This window comes from Tachysurus fulvidraco, chromosome 2, assembly GCF_022655615.1.
Source record: "Tachysurus fulvidraco isolate hzauxx_2018 chromosome 2, HZAU_PFXX_2.0, whole genome shotgun sequence".
In the NCBI taxonomy this organism is placed as follows: Eukaryota; Metazoa; Chordata; class Actinopteri; order Siluriformes; family Bagridae; genus Tachysurus; species Tachysurus fulvidraco.
This window is the reverse complement of record NC_062519.1, coordinates 31,989,724-32,007,772: the sequence shown is the minus strand read 5'-3', so window position 1 is coordinate 32,007,772 and position 18,049 is coordinate 31,989,724. Positions and strand designations below refer to the sequence as shown.

General features: G+C 38.5%; 1 protein-coding gene across 1 annotated transcript; it reads right to left on the bottom strand.

Annotated features, from left to right (window-relative positions):
• Window positions 1-4,987: 4,987 nt before the first annotated feature.
• s1pr4 (sphingosine-1-phosphate receptor 4) lies at window positions 4,988-7,700 on the bottom strand. The gene is made up of 2 exons (XM_027158663.2): window positions 7,612-7,700; window positions 4,988-6,635 (listed from the first exon to the last, which is right to left on the bottom strand). Exon 2 carries the CDS (start codon window positions 6,526-6,528, stop codon window positions 5,377-5,379), a length of 1,152 nt encoding a protein of 383 aa, XP_027014464.1. The 5' UTR covers window positions 6,529-6,635; window positions 7,612-7,700; the 3' UTR covers window positions 4,988-5,376.
• Window positions 7,701-18,049: the final 10,349 nt, after the last annotated feature.

Here is an 18,049-nt window from a genome sequence, read left to right as displayed (position 1 = left end):
GTTATTTCTGTGCATTAACTGGAACACCACATCGTTGTTTATTTTTCAGTAGCAACACACCAGAAGTGTACTCTTCTGAGACTCATTCTATTGTGGCTAAAGACAAGTCCCTCTTGTGCCCTTTAATTTTATCATCTGCAAATCAGAGGGACATGTTGCAACTGCATCCTTTTTACAGATATGATGTCACTATTAGGCAAGTCAGCATGCCGTAGCATCACGCAGGAAAATCAGCTTTAGGGCAGGAACTGAATGTTCAGTGTAAAACACATTAAGAAACACACTTACTGAAGGGTAATTTTGAGGCATGCTGTAACCAGAGCTTTCATGTCACAGTGTCAGGGTCTGAGTGGAAATGTGATCCAGAGCAAATCCTCATAATTCAGTAGTAGTCACTCAGTAAGCAGTAAAAAATGGATGGATGCTCCCACTCAGGCCACAAAATCTTTAGATAAAGGATTTTAAAAAATGATGTGAATCCTGTCAATGAATTAACATCTCTTAATCCTATAATATGGAATATAGTTCTCTGCTACACCTTGTGATTGACACACAGAAACACACCCAGCAGGTGGAGACAGTAGAGCGTTGTGGCCTCACGTGTACTCAGATGCTGGAATGTGTTCAGAAGTTCACACACACACACACACACACACACACACACAGAAATACACACCTGTCTGCTGCACACCCGGGGCCAGGCACTGTGCTGTAATTATGATAGAAGCTCAAGTAACTTTGCACGCAACAAATGTTAACTTTTTGCGTCTTTGCTGACAAAGAGAAAAGACTATGGGCATGATTTACTGCAGTCAGTTAACCTTTATCATTTCAGCTGCAGTGCTGTTATTGATTAAATACTAAGCCATATATCTAGGTGTCAATACATTTTTTAATTAGGTTTATTTCTAACTATTAATGAATTTGCTCTTGTCTGGTAGAATCTTCCATAAATGTTGATAGGGTCAAGAAATCAGTAAAGAGATGTTTAATTTATGGAACGAGTCTCCAGTGTCAGCGCTTTTAAACTTCATTTCTCACCAAGTTGTTACCTTGAACTGAGAAAAAAGGTGAGTATGGTGAAGAAAGGTTGTTAATTTAAACACATGAGAACAGGGACTGTAATTATAAATGAATAAAAAAAATCTGTAATAGTCTAATATTATATAAAAGGCGGAAAACACTTCAGCACTTGTGTTACCAGAAACTAATTAACCTTGTAGCGTTAGCAGTAAATCCACTTAAAACTCACTCCAGCTGAAACACACCATAGGTTTTATTACTTGCTAATACTGATATATAGTAGTTGTGCTATGAACATGAATCCCAGGCTAAACTGTAATAATGATAGTAAACAGGACGGTAATGTATATGACCACAGTAAGGTCTTCAATCATCTTAAAATGAGCAAAAGTAAAAATGGCAAAAGTAAATGCACCTAGACAGATCTAAATTCAGACCAGCAGAGCCGTGGCTGTATTTTGCACTCACTCATCCCTGATCACTGATGTGCTGAGGATCAAGGAGCTGGAAATCGAAAAATAAAACACATTTCAGGTTATGGTGCATTTACACAGACTGATGGGTGCTGCTGCTGAGCTCAGACACCTGCCCCTCTCGCTGTTCTGTTCACTAATGATCCTTCAAACTGTGTGTGACATTTGATACATAATCTGGAAACTTGGCAGGCAAACAGTGACAAATCTTGCATGCTGTTCTCCCTTTTGTAAATGTTATGTCTACTACAGACTGCAGGTCAAATGAGACTCGTGTGGAAACATGCTCCTGAATTTGGATCAACTACTCAAGCATTTCACACTGATTGAAGAAATATGAGGAGAATTACAAGCACAGCTTCCCAAACTAGGGGTTCATGACTTGTGTGATTTCTTTAGTTTTATTTACTTTATTAGGAAATTAATACAAATATCACTCTAACGATGAAGAATGTTTTGTGTGTTTCTGTTTTGTGTTTGAACAAGCAGGGCTTAAATTAAGAGCATGCTGCTTTAATATTTTCACTCTCCTGACATGCTGTGCACGTTTCTCCATCTATCCATTTACTTTCACTAATTACTACTTACAATATCAAGAGTGTCTGATTATTACAGTTTTTTCTCATTTGCTTTGGAGCGTTTCTCGAATCATCCTTAAGATTTGCAAATCAGTAAGTGCATTCTCAAAACAATGTGTACAATTAGCACAATACATTGGATTTCTTGCAAAAGCCTGTCAAAATCCTTAGTACTTTTCTCAAAAGTAAGTATTTGTGTCAGTGAGCATATCATTGCCATCAAAATAACAAGTCCTTTTATCATTGTTTACGTACAAGATAGTCAAAATGTTTAGTCATTTTTTCAATATGGCAATGCTTTATTTTAGTATTTCCTGATGTAAACTATGTTTTGGATTACAAGTATTGAAAATGCACAAGTCTGAATTTTTTCTAAGTGCCAACTATGAATTTCAACAGCACAAATTTACACATTACTGTATGTGGGATATTGATTGTAAGAGACTGGACAGGATTCACACTTTTTTATTTTTCTTTACCTGTGGACTGACAAAAAAATTACAACATAATGACATTGTGATAGAAAATAAAAAGACACAAATTAAAATTCCAAAAGGTAAACATAGGAAACTTCTTAGGCAGAACTGCGCATTCCGCACTATACCCCTGATGTCCCAGTCTGTCGGGCCACAGATTTTCATCCACATTACAACAGATATCATCCCTTGCAATACAGCATGGAAAAAAATCTTCTGGAATGTCTTATCCAGCCTCTGCAGGCTTCTGCTGTGATGTCCTCACATGCTGCATCCATGGCAGCCAATCATAGACCTTCAACCTCCATGCTGAATAGAACTCCTCAATTGGGTTGAGGAATGGGGAATAGGGTGGGAGAAATTGCATCAGCATCCCGTTATGTGTCAGAAACCACTGCCTGATGGTGTTTGAGTGATGGAAACTCACAAGAAGGTGAGGAGATGCTGTGTGATGTATGGGCCTATAAGGGGAATATGACATGGCACACCCTGCTCTGACATAGCAACACACATAGTGATATTTCCTCCCTTCTGGCCTGGCAAATCAAAAGTAGCTCTGTGGCCGAATTCGACCATGTCTTCTGCTTTTGCTCAGATTGAAGCCAGCCTCATCCACATATATAAAGTTGTAAGGTGGTTCACTTGACTCCAATTCCATTATACGCTACAACCCAGAAGATACCCAATTAGTTATGCACATTCATTTCATTTCACTTGTAGACACTTGTACACAATCCATTAAATGATGTACCAAAGCATTCGCAATTTGATCAAAGCAACGAGAAATGTCCTTATGATGAGCACAAATGACTAAATGATGTGGAGGTTGAACAAGTAGTTTTGAGAATTTCATTTCTGATCTGAGAAACGTTCCAAAGCGACTGAGAAAAACTGTAAATCTGAATTTCATTCATTCATTCATTTTCTACCGCTTATCCGAACTATTCTCGGGTCACGGGGAGCCTGTGACTATCTTAGGGCATCAAGGCAGGATACACCCTGGACGGAGTGCCAACCCATCACAGGGCACACACACACTCTCATTCACTCACACAATCACACACTACGAGCAATTTTCCCAGAGATGCCAATCAACCTACCATGCATGTCTTTGGACCGGGGGAGGAAACCGGAGTACCCTGGAGGTGTGAGGCAAACATGCTAACCACTAAGCCTCCGTGCCCCCCTAAATGTGAATTTAAAAGTCCTAAATTAATTGAAGGAACGTAATAGAAATGTTTGGGAACCACTGAATGAGCTAATTGTATTTCCATGTACTTATTCTTGTTTTTCTGTTGAATCCATATATTAAAAATAAAGTATATATTACCCTCAATATCTTCTGTCCAATCAGAATTTAGAATTCAACACCATTTAACAGCTTCCCTAAAGGACCTAATGAACACTTTATAGAAAATTTCTAAATGTCATTATGTGTCACAAATGTGCTGTTAAAGACAAAATGTTTTCCAAAATAAAGTAAAAATAGTGTCATATAAAACATTCTTAAGCAGTAAATTATATACACACACACACACACACACACACACACACACACACACACACACACACACACACACACACACACACACACACACACACACACACACATATGTATTTATGTATATAAAATGTGATACATTGCCAGCATTTTGCAGACACTCTTATCCAAAGCAACAATTGAGGGTTAAGGGCCATGCTTAGGGGCCCAACAGTGGCAGCTTGGTGGACCTGGGCTCAAACTCACAACCTTCCACTAGGTTAACCACTAGGCTACCATATCCCTGATAAGCTATATCATTTCTGTGCACAGGTTTTGCCATAAGCCTTTGAATACCAATGCAGTGCTAATGAATGTGTTATGAATGTTATCAAAAATAAAGTGTTATTGATTGTTTTATGATGCAATATTTTACTAAATTATTAAATATATAGTCTCAGTATGGAGCTGATAGGAGCCAAACATCTGAGAAAAAATAGCTGTATCAGATAAGGTGCCCCGTAACAAATGGAACTGGATTTGAAAGAAACATATTTTTTATGATTATATAAATGATTACATTTAAAGAGACACATTTGTCTTTTATTTATTTATTTATTTTTGGGTTCGTTTTTTTAATGTTGTTAGGATTATTAGATTTTTACTTTATGCTTCTGTTTACAATTTAATTGATATTTGCTAAAAGTTTAAATGTGACTTGCATTAGCTGTTTTTTGTTATTGTTATTTTGGATTTTTAAACATTTCAATTGAACTAGTTCAATTATTTGGGTATTTGCTTTATCAGCTGGAATGATGTAAAATACATGGTTACGTTTAATAAATACCTGTAATAGGAATTGTGTAACAGTCGCCACTTTGTGGCCAGATGGTGTAAGTGACTGTAAGAGCTGGTGTAAGTAAAGCAAGAGCAACAGAAAAAAGGAGCAACTTCAAATACCACTAAATCTTTCTCTTTATTATACATATAGAGCTCTTATATTACAGGACAGCAAAACAAAGTGCAAACATTTTGCTAACATCAATAACAATAATAACATCCAATATGTCCAAAAATATTCATCATCATCAGTTACCTAACAATTATCAAGAAAGTTACTATTCAAGATATAGATGTAAAATGATCATTAAAACATACATTCTTTTAAAATGAAACTGGGAGCATTTGTTCTGCAGAAAAGGTAGGAAAAAGTGCATTTTCTATTCCGAGAGGTGTGATGGTGGCCTTGAGTCAATAACGTTTGCGTGTGTGTGTCTTGTGGGTGCGTGCATGTTTGTGTACGTGGGCGTGTGCATCCGTTGTGGTTTATGTGGGAAACATGTGGTTTAATTGCTCGATGCAGACAGACAGGAGGTGGTGGAGCTCAGCCTGGTCTTCTTCCCACTCCTCTCCTGGCTCTGTGGGCTCGTGCTCAGGTTACGCACCTTGTTGAAGCTGTTGCGCAGGCTGCTATGGCGGCTTACTGATGTGCTCGACGTCTCCTTGGACGAGAAGCCATCTGGGCGGCAGATGCAGCACAGGAGGTTTTTGATGGCCTTGCGCAGATCCTGGCTGCCCAGCGAGTAGATGAGCGGGTTAATGGCTGAATTGAGGACGGCTAGTGCGATGACCCACTGTGGGCTGAAGAGCGCATTGCAGAGGCGTGAGGAACAGAAATAATCCACAAAGAGCAGGATGAACAACGGGCCCCAAAACAGCATAAATGCACCCACGATGGAAATCACAGCCTTGAGGAGCCGCATCGACCGCTTTTTGCACTTCATCAAGCCTGCCACTGTGTTCTTGCGGACGTGCCAGTAGATGGAGAAATAGAGGCCGCCGATGGTCAGAAGGATGATGAAGAAAAGGATCAGTGCAAACAGGATGTAGCTCTTGGAGTACAGAGGCAGGAGAGTTGAGCACGAATTTAGGTCACACATGCAGTTCCAACCAAACAGCGGCAGGAAGCCGATGATAAAAGCCGTGATCCAGCATAGTGCCGCCATGATGTAGATCCGATATGTCTTTTTGCCCCTGTTCTCAGACTCTGATTTCAGCATGGTAGCATAGCGCTCCACAGCGATCAGCAGCAAACTGAACACGGAGGCGGCCAATGCCACAAACAGGAGTCCTTCGCGCAGGAGCCAGAGGAGCGGGCTGAGCTGCAGAGTGTGCCGTCCCGACATGCAGATGTTCACTACATATGCTGCACCTGTCAGCAGATCACTGAGTGCAATGTTGGCAATACAGATGTTCAGCCAGCGGTGGTGCATGCGCACGCGGAACAGCACAGCCAGCAGCACCAGCAGGTTTTCCAATATGATCAGGATGCTGATACAGAGGAGGACGGCTGAACCTGTGCTGATGCTGCTCTTATTTGATGTTCTGTGCTGCAGTCTCCCGGTGTAGTTATAATGTTGCAGGATGATGCTGCCGTTGTTCTGGCTGTACACATCTGGGCAGGGTGCAGAATTACTAAGACTGTGCATGAATTCCATGACTGAAACACAGGTTTGATTTTCTGAGGTTTGGTTCAAATCTCACTGAGAAGACTCTCCTGTCTTTCTCCTCTCTCTCCTGTTGGTTCTGCAGCTCTTACAGGATCCTGGTAGAAGAAAAGTATTAATTTTATTGGTACATAAATACCTATGGAATGAAAGTTGCCTTTGCAAGCACAAATTGCTCCTAAACATTCTAAATTATGCTTTTTATGTATGAAGAAAATCATTCAATGTTGTGCTGTTATAGGAAAATAACAACAGGCTTCTCTGGTGAAGTAATTGCCCATAAGTTGATTACTATCATACAAAAGCTTCTTTGAAATCATTCTACAAATATCTATATTTGGATTTATTTTTTGAAAAAGGTGAAAAACATATCTACGATACCTCCAAATCCTCTATTTAAATAAAGTTTTCATTTTCCTTCTGAGATACAATACTGACACGTGTTTACAATGCATTTAAATATCTGTATTTTCAGTACTACTCTTGTGGTTTATACTGTAGGTGGAGTTTCCTTTACTGGCCGTTTAAAAAGTCTTGCGTGTGTTCTGCAAAGTGGAACACTGGCAGTATTTAAATGCCCTGGTTAAATCTTGAAGGAAAAAAAACCTTGCAGAAATATAAAGCATTAAATTTACTATACATTGCATGCAATACTAATTAAGTTACAGATGGGTTTAAGAGATAAAATTGAAATAAAATTGACCCAATCAGAATCTTTAACACACACACACACACACACACACACACACACGCACACACGCACACACGCACACACAAACTAATACCTTCAGTGAGTCTATTTGTTAGATTTGTGTTTTTTTCTTTTCATCAAACTGAATTAAGCCACACATTATGTTTTTTGGACTGTGCATTAAAAAGAAACAAGCATACGTCGTATGAATATAAAAGGATGAAAGTAGGTTTCTCAGAAAAAAAGCACAATCATTTACAATTTACTATTTGCAATTTACTATTTTTTAAAATAACACTATAAACAGTACTGTTACTTTACATTTTAAGGTTTGTTCAGTTCAGAGGTTTTTTTTTGTTATATGTCTGTGCAAGATGCCTTACCTCATACATGTGATGCTGAAGCATGTGCAGCCATCCTCAACACACACTGAGCGATCATCTTCTACGCACAGCTATAACGAGGAAGGAAGCTTTCTATAGCACATTTTGACACACCCAGTAGAGAAAGGGCTCATGAACTAAACAGTATTTTTTACACATTGTCTTCTAAAAATGGCCTTCAGAATTGTGACAGCTTCCAAGCAAAACTATTCACTTATCACACTGGTTACTTGTTATAAGGACATCGTGCTTGACATCACACCGTGGTATTCCAGGGCACAGCATTAATAAAGAAATATTGAAAATATATTTAAAAATTAAAAAAATCTATAATATACAATTCTTTTATTGTATTATTTATGTATAACAGTCTAAAAACCAAAGAGGACTACATGCCAATCCAATCACCAAAAAAACCCCACACCAAACATTTCTTTCACCTTTTTTGTGAAGAATAAACTTAAATTGCTACCAGCTGATTCAGATTTTTATATCTTTTTTTATGCTATCATGTTTTTTTTCAGCAGCTGTTTGTGTAATCTCTGTTCACGGGTGTTTCTGCAATACTTATACATAGACATCATCAAATAGTGCCCTATATTATGCCACCGCTCTTACAAAAACTCGATCCTGACAAAAGAAAAAAATAGGTTACCCAACATTTTGCAGAAGCAGCCCAGCAAACAGGAACTACCGCTGGGGTGTGTGTCGGCCTCCTCCCTTATTTTCTCACTTCACCTCATCCAGCTGTGAGCAAAAAAAAAAAACTTGCCACTTAAACATGTCACACTTGTGATTCTATTCTATCAGACTCAAACTAAAACAAGGGCTCTGTGAATGTCTAATTTTTCTAAATTTTTCATTTCACTGCTTGAGAGAAGAGAAGAGAAGAGAAGAGAAGAGAAAAGAAGAGAAGAGAAGAGAAGAGAAGAGAAGAGAAGAGAAGAGAAGAGAAGAGAAGAGAAGAGAAGAGAAGAGAGCATCACTTCATGTCAAGACAAAACAGACTGATTATAGACTATGGAGCTACATTTAATAGCAAATGATTCCAAAAACCCTGAATTTAATTGAAACTGAATTTAATGTATATCTCCCTCTTTCCACTTTTTTTTTTTTTTTTTTTTTTTTTACAGTGAACTGAACGAGTTGCTGTTGTTGTTTTTTCTAACTTGATACACTAAACTGTCACTCAATCAGTGGTCTCAGCTGAAAAAACAGGATGACATCAAAGTACCACATCCTTGTGAGTTACACCCTAAACAGTCACCTTCTCACTATTGACAATCAAACCATAGCTGAGATATAGAGGGTGTGAAACGCCCTGTTAATTCAACGCTCTCAAAACCGTCAGACTAAACCAACCTTGCGTTTGTATGCTTCTTAACAGGAAATTACCTTTAAACATTGATTTCTTTTGCATCACACTGTAGGTTGTTTTTCTGATAAAAAAAAACAACCTACTTTCTGATTATTACGGGGAAAATAAAACATTATGAAACCATGAAAAAAATGAAATTGAGTTTATGAACTCAACAAATCTTTATTCAACAGGATCAAATCTTCTTGTAGAGATTAGTGTGTTAAGGTTCTGGTGCTTCTCCAGTGAAAGTTGTGATGCATTTCAAGTGCACAACAACTGATAACATTTATCACAAGCCAGACCCGGTATGTTTCGCCACAGCTACGAACCACCTACTTTCAAAGAAATTTCACATCTTCCTGCTGCATGTCAACAAATATGCAAGATTATTTCATCATCACTAAGTGGTGCATACTTAATATTTAAAAGCATATTTCTGGCTACAAGTCAAGTCAAGTCAAGAAGCTTTTATTGTCATTTTAACCATATATACTGTAGCTGTTGCAGTACACAGTGAAATGAGACAACGTTTCTTCAGGAGCAGGGTGCTACATAAAAACAAAAGACAGAGCTATAAGGACTTAGTAAGTTGGTTTTAGCCACATAAAGTGCATCTGTGCAACCTGGTGCAGGACAAGAAAAAAATACACAATACAAGACAATACAGAAAAGACAATACACAAAAGACAATAAACAGAAACAGTTTAACATTAGTGTAAATACTGTATGTTGAAACAATATTGCGTGTGCAGAAATACTGAATTGAACACATTACTATTATAGCAGCAGTTACCTGAGATATTGTAAAAGATTGTTCAAAACAGCAATCGACCGAAATGTGAGACAGCATGTGCAAAGAGCAAAAAACAGTGTGCAAAACAGCATGTAAAAAGTTTGATGGATATATATTGGAAGTGTGTGTATTTGGTGTAGGTCTGTGCAGTCCATACAGTTGATGTGTGTATGTGTGTGTGTGTGTGTGTGTGTGTGTGTGTGTGTGTGTGTGTGTGTGTGTGTGTGTGTGTGTGTGTGTGTTGTGCTCAGTACAGTTCAGTTCAGTTATTAAGTGAGGGCCCGAATGCTTCGGTAACTTTTTCCAGATGGCAGGAGGGTGAAGAGTGTGTGTGAGGGATGTGTGGGGTCATCCACAATGCTGTTGGCTTTGCGGATGCAGCGTGTGGTGTAAGTGTCCATGATAGAGGGAAGAGAGACTCCAATGATCTTCTCAGCTGTCCTCACAATCTGCTGCAGGGTCTTGCGATCTGAGACGGTGCAGTTCCCAAACCAGACTGTGATGCAGCTGCTCAGAATGCTCTCAATGGTCCCTCTGTAGAACGTAGTCAGGATGTGGGGAGGGAGATGTGCCTTTCTCAGCCTGTATGCCCTGCCACATGCAGCAGGTGTCTCCGCTGTCGGCTTGGGACAGTTTGGCACTTGCTGCTCATAGGGCCTCTCTGTCCCTTGTTCTGAATACTAGGTCTGCACGCACTTTAGCAGTCATCCACGGCTTCTGGTTGGAGCATGTGGTGATGGTCTTGGAGACGGTCACGTCATCAATACACTTGCCGATGTAACTGGTCACTGATGCCATGTACTCCTCCAAGTTGATGGAGTTGCCGTTGGTTGCAGCCTCCCTGAAGATGTTCCAGTCAGTGCAGTCAAAGCAGTCCTGAAGAGCAGAGGTAGCTCCTGCTGGCCATGTTTTCACCTGCTTCAGAACTGGTTTAGTTCATCTGACGAGTGGTTTGTTTGCTGGAATTAGCATAACAGATATGTTTGTGTAAACAAGATCCAATGTGTTTTCCCCGTTTTCCTCGTTGCAAAGTCCACATACTGATGGGATTTAGGGAGCACTGTACTCCTTGTAGCAGTGGTTGGGTGACATATCCTGTTTTGCACATCCACGTTAACTGCTGCTATGTGTACATATGTTATTATTTGTATATTATTTAGTATATATATCCATTTTATGTATTTGTCCTGTAGTGTATTTTATTGGATGTCTATATCTACTTCTACGGTTTGCACTACATTTACATTTACAGCATTTGGCAGACGCCCTTATCCAGAGCGACATACAAAAGTGCTTAAGTCTCTGTCATTGGATACATTAACTCTGGGTCACTAGGTACTATACTTAAGATACCATGGGTCTAAAACATTGTTCAAGTTTTTTTATTTTATATATAAACATACTGTATATGCAACAAACAAGGAAGAAAGTGCTAGTTGAAGTGTTTCATGAATAAGTAGGTCTTCAACCGTTGTTTGAAAATAGCCAGTGACTCAGCTGTCCGGACCTCTAGGGCAGGCGTTCCCAAACTTTTCAGACCACGACCCCCAATATTAGACTGCTGACGACCCGTTTTTTAACATATAAAAAATAAATAAATAAAGTTACTGGAAATCGACCCCTACTTTAAGAACTGCTGCTCTAGGGGAAGTTCATTCCACCACCTTGGTGCCAGAAAAGAGTCTTGTTGTATACTTGCCTCTTACCCCAACAGATGGTGGAACAGTCAAGCAGTGCTGGTAGCTCTGAGGGTGCGAAGTGCAGTGTGAGGAGTAATAAGGGCTTTGAGGTAAGATTCTAAACACTGATGCGTGCAACTACCGGAAGCCAGTGGAGGGATCCCATCAGAGCGGTGGTATGCGAGAAAATAGGCAGGTTGAAAACAAGTTGTGCAGCTGTATTTTGGATCATTTGCAGAGGACAAATTGTGTTCATAGGTAGACCTGCCAGCAGTGGGTTGCGGTAGTCCAATCTTGAAATGACAAGAGTTTGAACAAGTACCTGAGCAGCCTGTGTGGACAAACATGGCCGAATCCTTCTAATGTTGTAGATAAGGAACCGACATGAGCGAGTCACATTAGCAACATTTGATTGACAATTGATTATCCATGGTTACCCCAAGGTTGCGAGCTTGAGCTATGACAAAATGGGAGATCAGATCGTTATGCAGGGATATTGAAAGATCATGACTTGGGGATGAATCACCTGGAATGAACAGAAGTTCAGATTTGCTAGGATTGAGCTTTAACTGATAATCAGTCATCCATGATAATATTTCTGCCAGACATGCTGAGATCCGATCAGAAGCTGTGGTATCTGAAGGTGGGAAAGAGAAGATTAGTTGTGTATCATCAGCATAGCAGTTGCAACACTAGGCACTTTATGTAGATAGGAGTACTACTTTTTAATCCTGTGTTGTTTTATGTAGCATCATGGTCCTATAAAAACATTGTTTCATTTTAGTGTTTACTGCGTCAGCTATATATAGTGGAAACGACAATAAAAGCTTCTTAACTCTTTATTCTTGACTTAGAGGAAACCACAGAGACATATACAGTGAGACAATGCTGCCCAAGCCACCACTATGCCATCCTAAAAAATTCTTTTAAAGCTAAAAATTGATTTCCCTGTTTTGGATTTTACTTAAAAATTTTATTTTGTAACTTGTCTGTTAAGGATCAGGATAGCTAGTTTGCTAAGCTGTTGTGCTAGTGTGCACATTTTATGCTAATCTAAACAGACTGTGCTTTTTAGCTTACTGTATTTTTTATTCACTTGTGTATTAGTCTGGCTAAATCGATTTGGCAAAAACTAAAGGTATGTATTAAGTGTAAATAATTTTCCATGTTTGTCTTTTAGCATTCAGGCTCATATGTTTAACTCTTATGGTTTTCTGCTAGTCATATGTCATTAGTGAACAAGTCACCCCTTTTAACCAGCTTGCATAACGAAGGGCTGAGATGTTGATGAGAATGTTCAGGTTTGAGAAATTACAACAGTTACAACATTACCTACAATTAAAAAATAAGAGAACAAGAGAGAAAAATGAGGGGAAATCCCAGGCTAATATACAATATTTTCACCTTGATGAGTCAAAAAGATGACTACTTTACACTATCACAAGCTCAAGCTTTTCAGGAACCAAAAACTAACACGTGATTTGTAGCATTTAAATTACTACCCTGTAATGACTATCAAGGGTTTTTTGTATGTAAATTACACTACGAATGGAACTGGAAATCCTAGCTACCCATGAAAAAAGCTTACACTGTTTAGTTTCATCTTCAACACGTGTTCCAGGGCAGATGTCTTAGCAAAACCCCTGAGTCATACAGGGATTTCACCCTGACTTCTGCTTCACATATTATAGCTTCATACAATATCTCATCAGTATTGTGTACTATGTGTACTATGTGTACTATGCGAGCTCTTAATATAGAAATTATAACATATTAGAATTATATAGTGCATTAATGTAAACCTGTGTTGACTCCTTCTGTCCAAACACAATCCGGAATTCAGCAGTGCTGTGATATAAACTCGATTGACTATATATATTTTATTTTATTTGTTAAATTATGCATCAATAAAATGTATTTACAGGCCACTTTATTAGCATAGTCATTCAGTTACACAGTCGGCTGAATGCACTGTGGTACCAGTGCAGTGGATAAATCTTTTGAGGATACAAACCGAGAGCCTACGTTAATGTTAACATCACGACCTTGAAAAAGCTATACATGCCTTCATCAGCTCGAGGATTGACTACTGTAATGCTACACTGGACTTAATCAATCACTTCTCAATCGTCTCCGTATGGTACAAAACGCGGCAGCACATCTTCTCTCTAACACCTCCAAACACTCACACATCACCCCTGTCCTCCACTCGCTTCACTGGATTCCGGTGATGTTTAGGGTGGAGTATAAGGTCCTGCTGTTTGTGCTCAAGGCCATCAATGGTCTGGCCCCGGGCTACCTCGCCGAATAAAGGTCTACCAACCAGCCAGAATTCTCCGCTCCTCTGGACATACCTCTCTAGTCACTCCGAAGTATAAATATAAAAAGTTTCTTGGCCGGTCATTTGCCGTCCAGGGACCAAAGCTGTGGAACACACTCCCAGCACACATACGTTGCATCACTGTGCTGAGTGTTTTTAAATTGCAGTTGAAAACTCATTTATTCACACAAGCTTTTAACACGTAGCCCCTGATTCAACTGCTATTTTATGTTCATTGTGTTCTTATATTTTATTGTCTATTGTTGTTTTACTGGAAAGCACCTTGTGCTCCTTTTGGTTGTTGTAAGGTGCTCTATAAATAAAATTTGATTGATTGATTGATTGATCAAACATCTGAATAGGAAAAAAATCTAACACTTTGAGCCTTGGTGTGTTTTTTGGTGCCAGACAAGCAGGTTTATACATTTCAGAAAATGCTGATTTCATTTTTTGAGTGGAAACAGACTAAACTGTACATATGGCTGTCCAGAGTGCAACCTAAAGTGATATTAATGTTCAAAATGTTAAGGTGTACTGAGATCATTTTTATCACTACAGTTGTAAAGAGTGATTATTTGAGTTACCAAAGGCCTCCAGTCTGCTCAAAGCAGTTTGGTCATTCTCCTCTTATCTCTCTCATTAAGTGATTGCAGTTGATATTACTTGCAAAGTGTGCCACCATGTGTTTGTATGTGGTCAGCGCAGTCTTTTATACCTGGAGAATGATCTTACCTGAAACATAAAATGGATTTTTACTCCAGTTTTTGTCACAGTACTTCAATCTGACTCAAATGACTAACAAGCAACCAAGTATCAGGTTTTCTGATTCAAGTTACTTGATTCAGTTTTAAAATTATTCCTAGAATTCTTAATGACTTTTAATGGATACCTGAAATGAGCAGAGATTTCACAGAGAACTGAGACAGCATTGTGCTCTTTGGAAATCATATGAGAACAAATCATAATGGATCCATAGCATCTGGTTAGGTACCAACTACCTTCAAAAGAGCAAGGGTTATTCCCATCCTGAAAATACCTGATCTGGATCAATCAGACATTAGAAACTACAGAACGGTATCACTTCTCTCATTTCTTTCTAGAATTCTTGAACGCATTGTTTATAATCATCTGTCGGTCTATCTCTCGCAGAACAAGATCCCAACCAATATTTTATCTCTCTAACGCACTTGGTTAATTTGGACAATTTAGCTATTTCATCTGGTTTTGATGAGATATATAACTGTATATCGTCAGCATAACAGTGGAAACTAATCCCATGTCTTCTAATAATGTTCCCTAATGGAAGCATGTATATCGAGATAAGCAGAGGTCCTAGGACTGATCCTTGAGGGACCCCATAATGAACTGGCAACAAACTGGAGGATTCACCATTTAATTCTACAAAATGGTATCGATCAGACAGGTAGGATCTAAACCAACTTAAAGCCTGTCAATGAATACCTGTGTAATTTTGTAAGTGATCTAGGAGAATGTTGTGATCTATAGTGTTGAATGCAGCACTAAGGTCATTCTAATAGGGACATACATTCTTGGTTCAAAGCTAAGAACAAGTCATTTGTAACTTTCACAAGTGCAGTTTCTGTTCTATGATGTGGCCTGAAACCTGACTGAAATTCTTCAAAGATATTGTTCTCCTGTAAGAAGGAGCTCAGTTGAACAGACACAACATTTTCTAGTATTTTAGACATAAACAGAAGATGTGAAATAGGTCTGTAATTTGATAGTTCATTAGGATCTAAATTCTATTTCTTAATGAGTGGCCTAATAACTGCCACCTTGAAAGATTTAGGGACGTAATCTTAAGATAGCGAGGAGTTAATAATATTAAGAAGAGGCTCACCAGCTTTATGTAACACTTCTTTCAGTAATTTAATTGGAATGGGGTCTAGTGAACAAGTTGTTGGTTTAGCTGTAGTAATAAGCTTATCTAACTCTTCCTGTCCTGTACTTGTAAAGCGCTGTAGTTGTAGTGAGTGTAGACCTTTAGGTGAGATTGGATCACAAGGTGCTCTCATATGTTGAACATCAACTATTTGTTCCTGATGTTTTCAATTTTATCCGCAAAGAATCTCTTGAAGTCCTCACTACTGAACTGTGATTGAATAGTGTGTTCAGATTTCCGTTTTTTTGTGCTAAATAAAAACCTGGGATTGTTCTGGTTAATTTCTATGAGTTTGCTCAGGTGCTCAGCCCTATCAGTTTTTAGAGCCTGTCAATAGCTGGACATGTCCTTATACGCAATTCTAAAAACCTCTAATTTAGTTTTTCTCCACTTTCGCTAAGGTTACAGGTTTCTCTCTTGAGGGTGTGAGTATGACTATTATACCAAGGTGCAGGTGTTTTATCTCTAACCTTCTTTAATTGGATGGGTGCAACAGTGTCTAATGTGCTAGTGAATATAGCGCCTATGCTTGTTCATTACATCTAGGTCGTTTAAGGGTACAGTAAGATGTTGACACATATCAGGCAGGTTATTTGTGAATCTGTCTTTAGTGGTCAGAATGATAGTTCTACCAAGTCGATAACGTTATGAGACACGGCTAGTCTGTTCTATAGGTAGTGTGTACAGTATGAGGTAATGGTTTATGATGTCATCACTTTGAGGTATGATATCTATATCAGTGACATCTATTCCATGTGATATCATTAAATCTAGCGTACTGTATGATTTAGACGATGAGTTGCTACTAAATGAGTTTAGTAGGTCCATAAATGTGAGTCCTAAAGCATCCTTTGTATTGTCAATGTGAATGTTAAAATCTCCTACAATTAACACTTTAAAATCAAAATTAACCAATAGGTCTGAAAGAAAATCTGCAAATTCTCTAAGAAAATCAGTATAGGGCGCTGGGGGTCTATACACGGTTGCTAGAGCAAGAGACATCAGGGATTTTTTAGGTGTGAATGTGCAAGAGTGCAACATTAAGAACAAGCACTTCAAAGGAATTGGATGTATACCGTGTTCTCTAAGTAACGGTAAGGAAATCACTAAAGATAGTGGCAACACCATCTCCACGACCATCTCCAGGCTCATGCTTATAGATATATCCTGACGGGGTAAACTCATTTAGACCAATGTAATCATTTGGTTTAATCCAAGTTTCAGTAAGGCAGAGTGCAGTAAGGCTATTTTCTGAGATGATTTAATTTAATTTGCTTTGGGTGCAATTGATCTAATGTTCAGAAGCCCAAACTTTAGAAACTGTTTTTGCTTTGTTTCTTTGGCATTTTTCTGGTCTAATTACAGTAAGATTATTTAGAGAACTTCTCATGCATTTACTTTTTGATCTCACTACTCGGGGAACAGACATAGTTTCTATAGGATGAGCTATATGTGCATTTGTATCAATGTGATGATGAGGTGAAGGATGGCTATGGAAATTTAGATTTAAATCATAGTTTACCAGTCAGAAGGTGTGCAGCACCCTGGGGATGTTGTCCGAGAAGATTTCCGTTCCAACTCTGCTGGGGTGAAGGCCATCAGCACTGAATGGCCTATGACGCTCCCAGAAAAATGTATATCTTGGATGGTCAGTGGACAATGGATAAAATGAGAAATGTCATATTCTTGTCCTTTGGGGCAGGAACCATGACATTTTTTTGCTTTTGCTGCTTCCACATGATTGGCTGATTAGATAATTTAATGATTGTGTAGATGTTCCAAATAAGGTAGATGGAGAGTTTATGTACACAGATCAGCCATAACATTAAAAACACTTGCAGGTCCTGACTTTTCTTTTCACAATGGCACCTCTCAAAAGGTCATAAGGCATCAAGTAGAACAGTTAGTTTAAAAGTGACTTTGATAAGGGCTAAGTCCTGAAAAAGATAAAATATTAAGGTATACACAATTAGAATTTTTAGAATGCACACAGTATAACAATGATCGTTTTCCCAAAATATATGCATGCATATAACATTAAAATATATTTTTTATTCTAACAAAAAAAAAAAACGTTATAATAAATCTAAAAACATAATACACACATTTGAATTTCACGTCCAAACGTATTTTTATTACCTGTAATGTACTCTCTATGTGCATATAAAATAAAAAAAAAGAAGAATTTTTATTCTAACAAGAAAACGTTATAATAAATATATAAACATAATACACACATTTGAACTTCACGTCCAAACTCCAGGTAATATTAATTACCTGTAATGTACTCTCTTCCTCCATCCTCGCGGGGGCGCGCACGCTGCGCGAGAGCGCCGTCGCTGCGGTTCCAGCCAACCCCCTTTTCCCCTCAGAAAGCGCGAGA

Excerpts from the sequence above, each read along its gene's own strand:
- s1pr4 (XM_027158663.2), bottom strand. The coding sequence starts at position 6,528 with ATGGAATTCATGCACAGTCTTAGTAATTCTGCACCCTGCCCAGATGTG.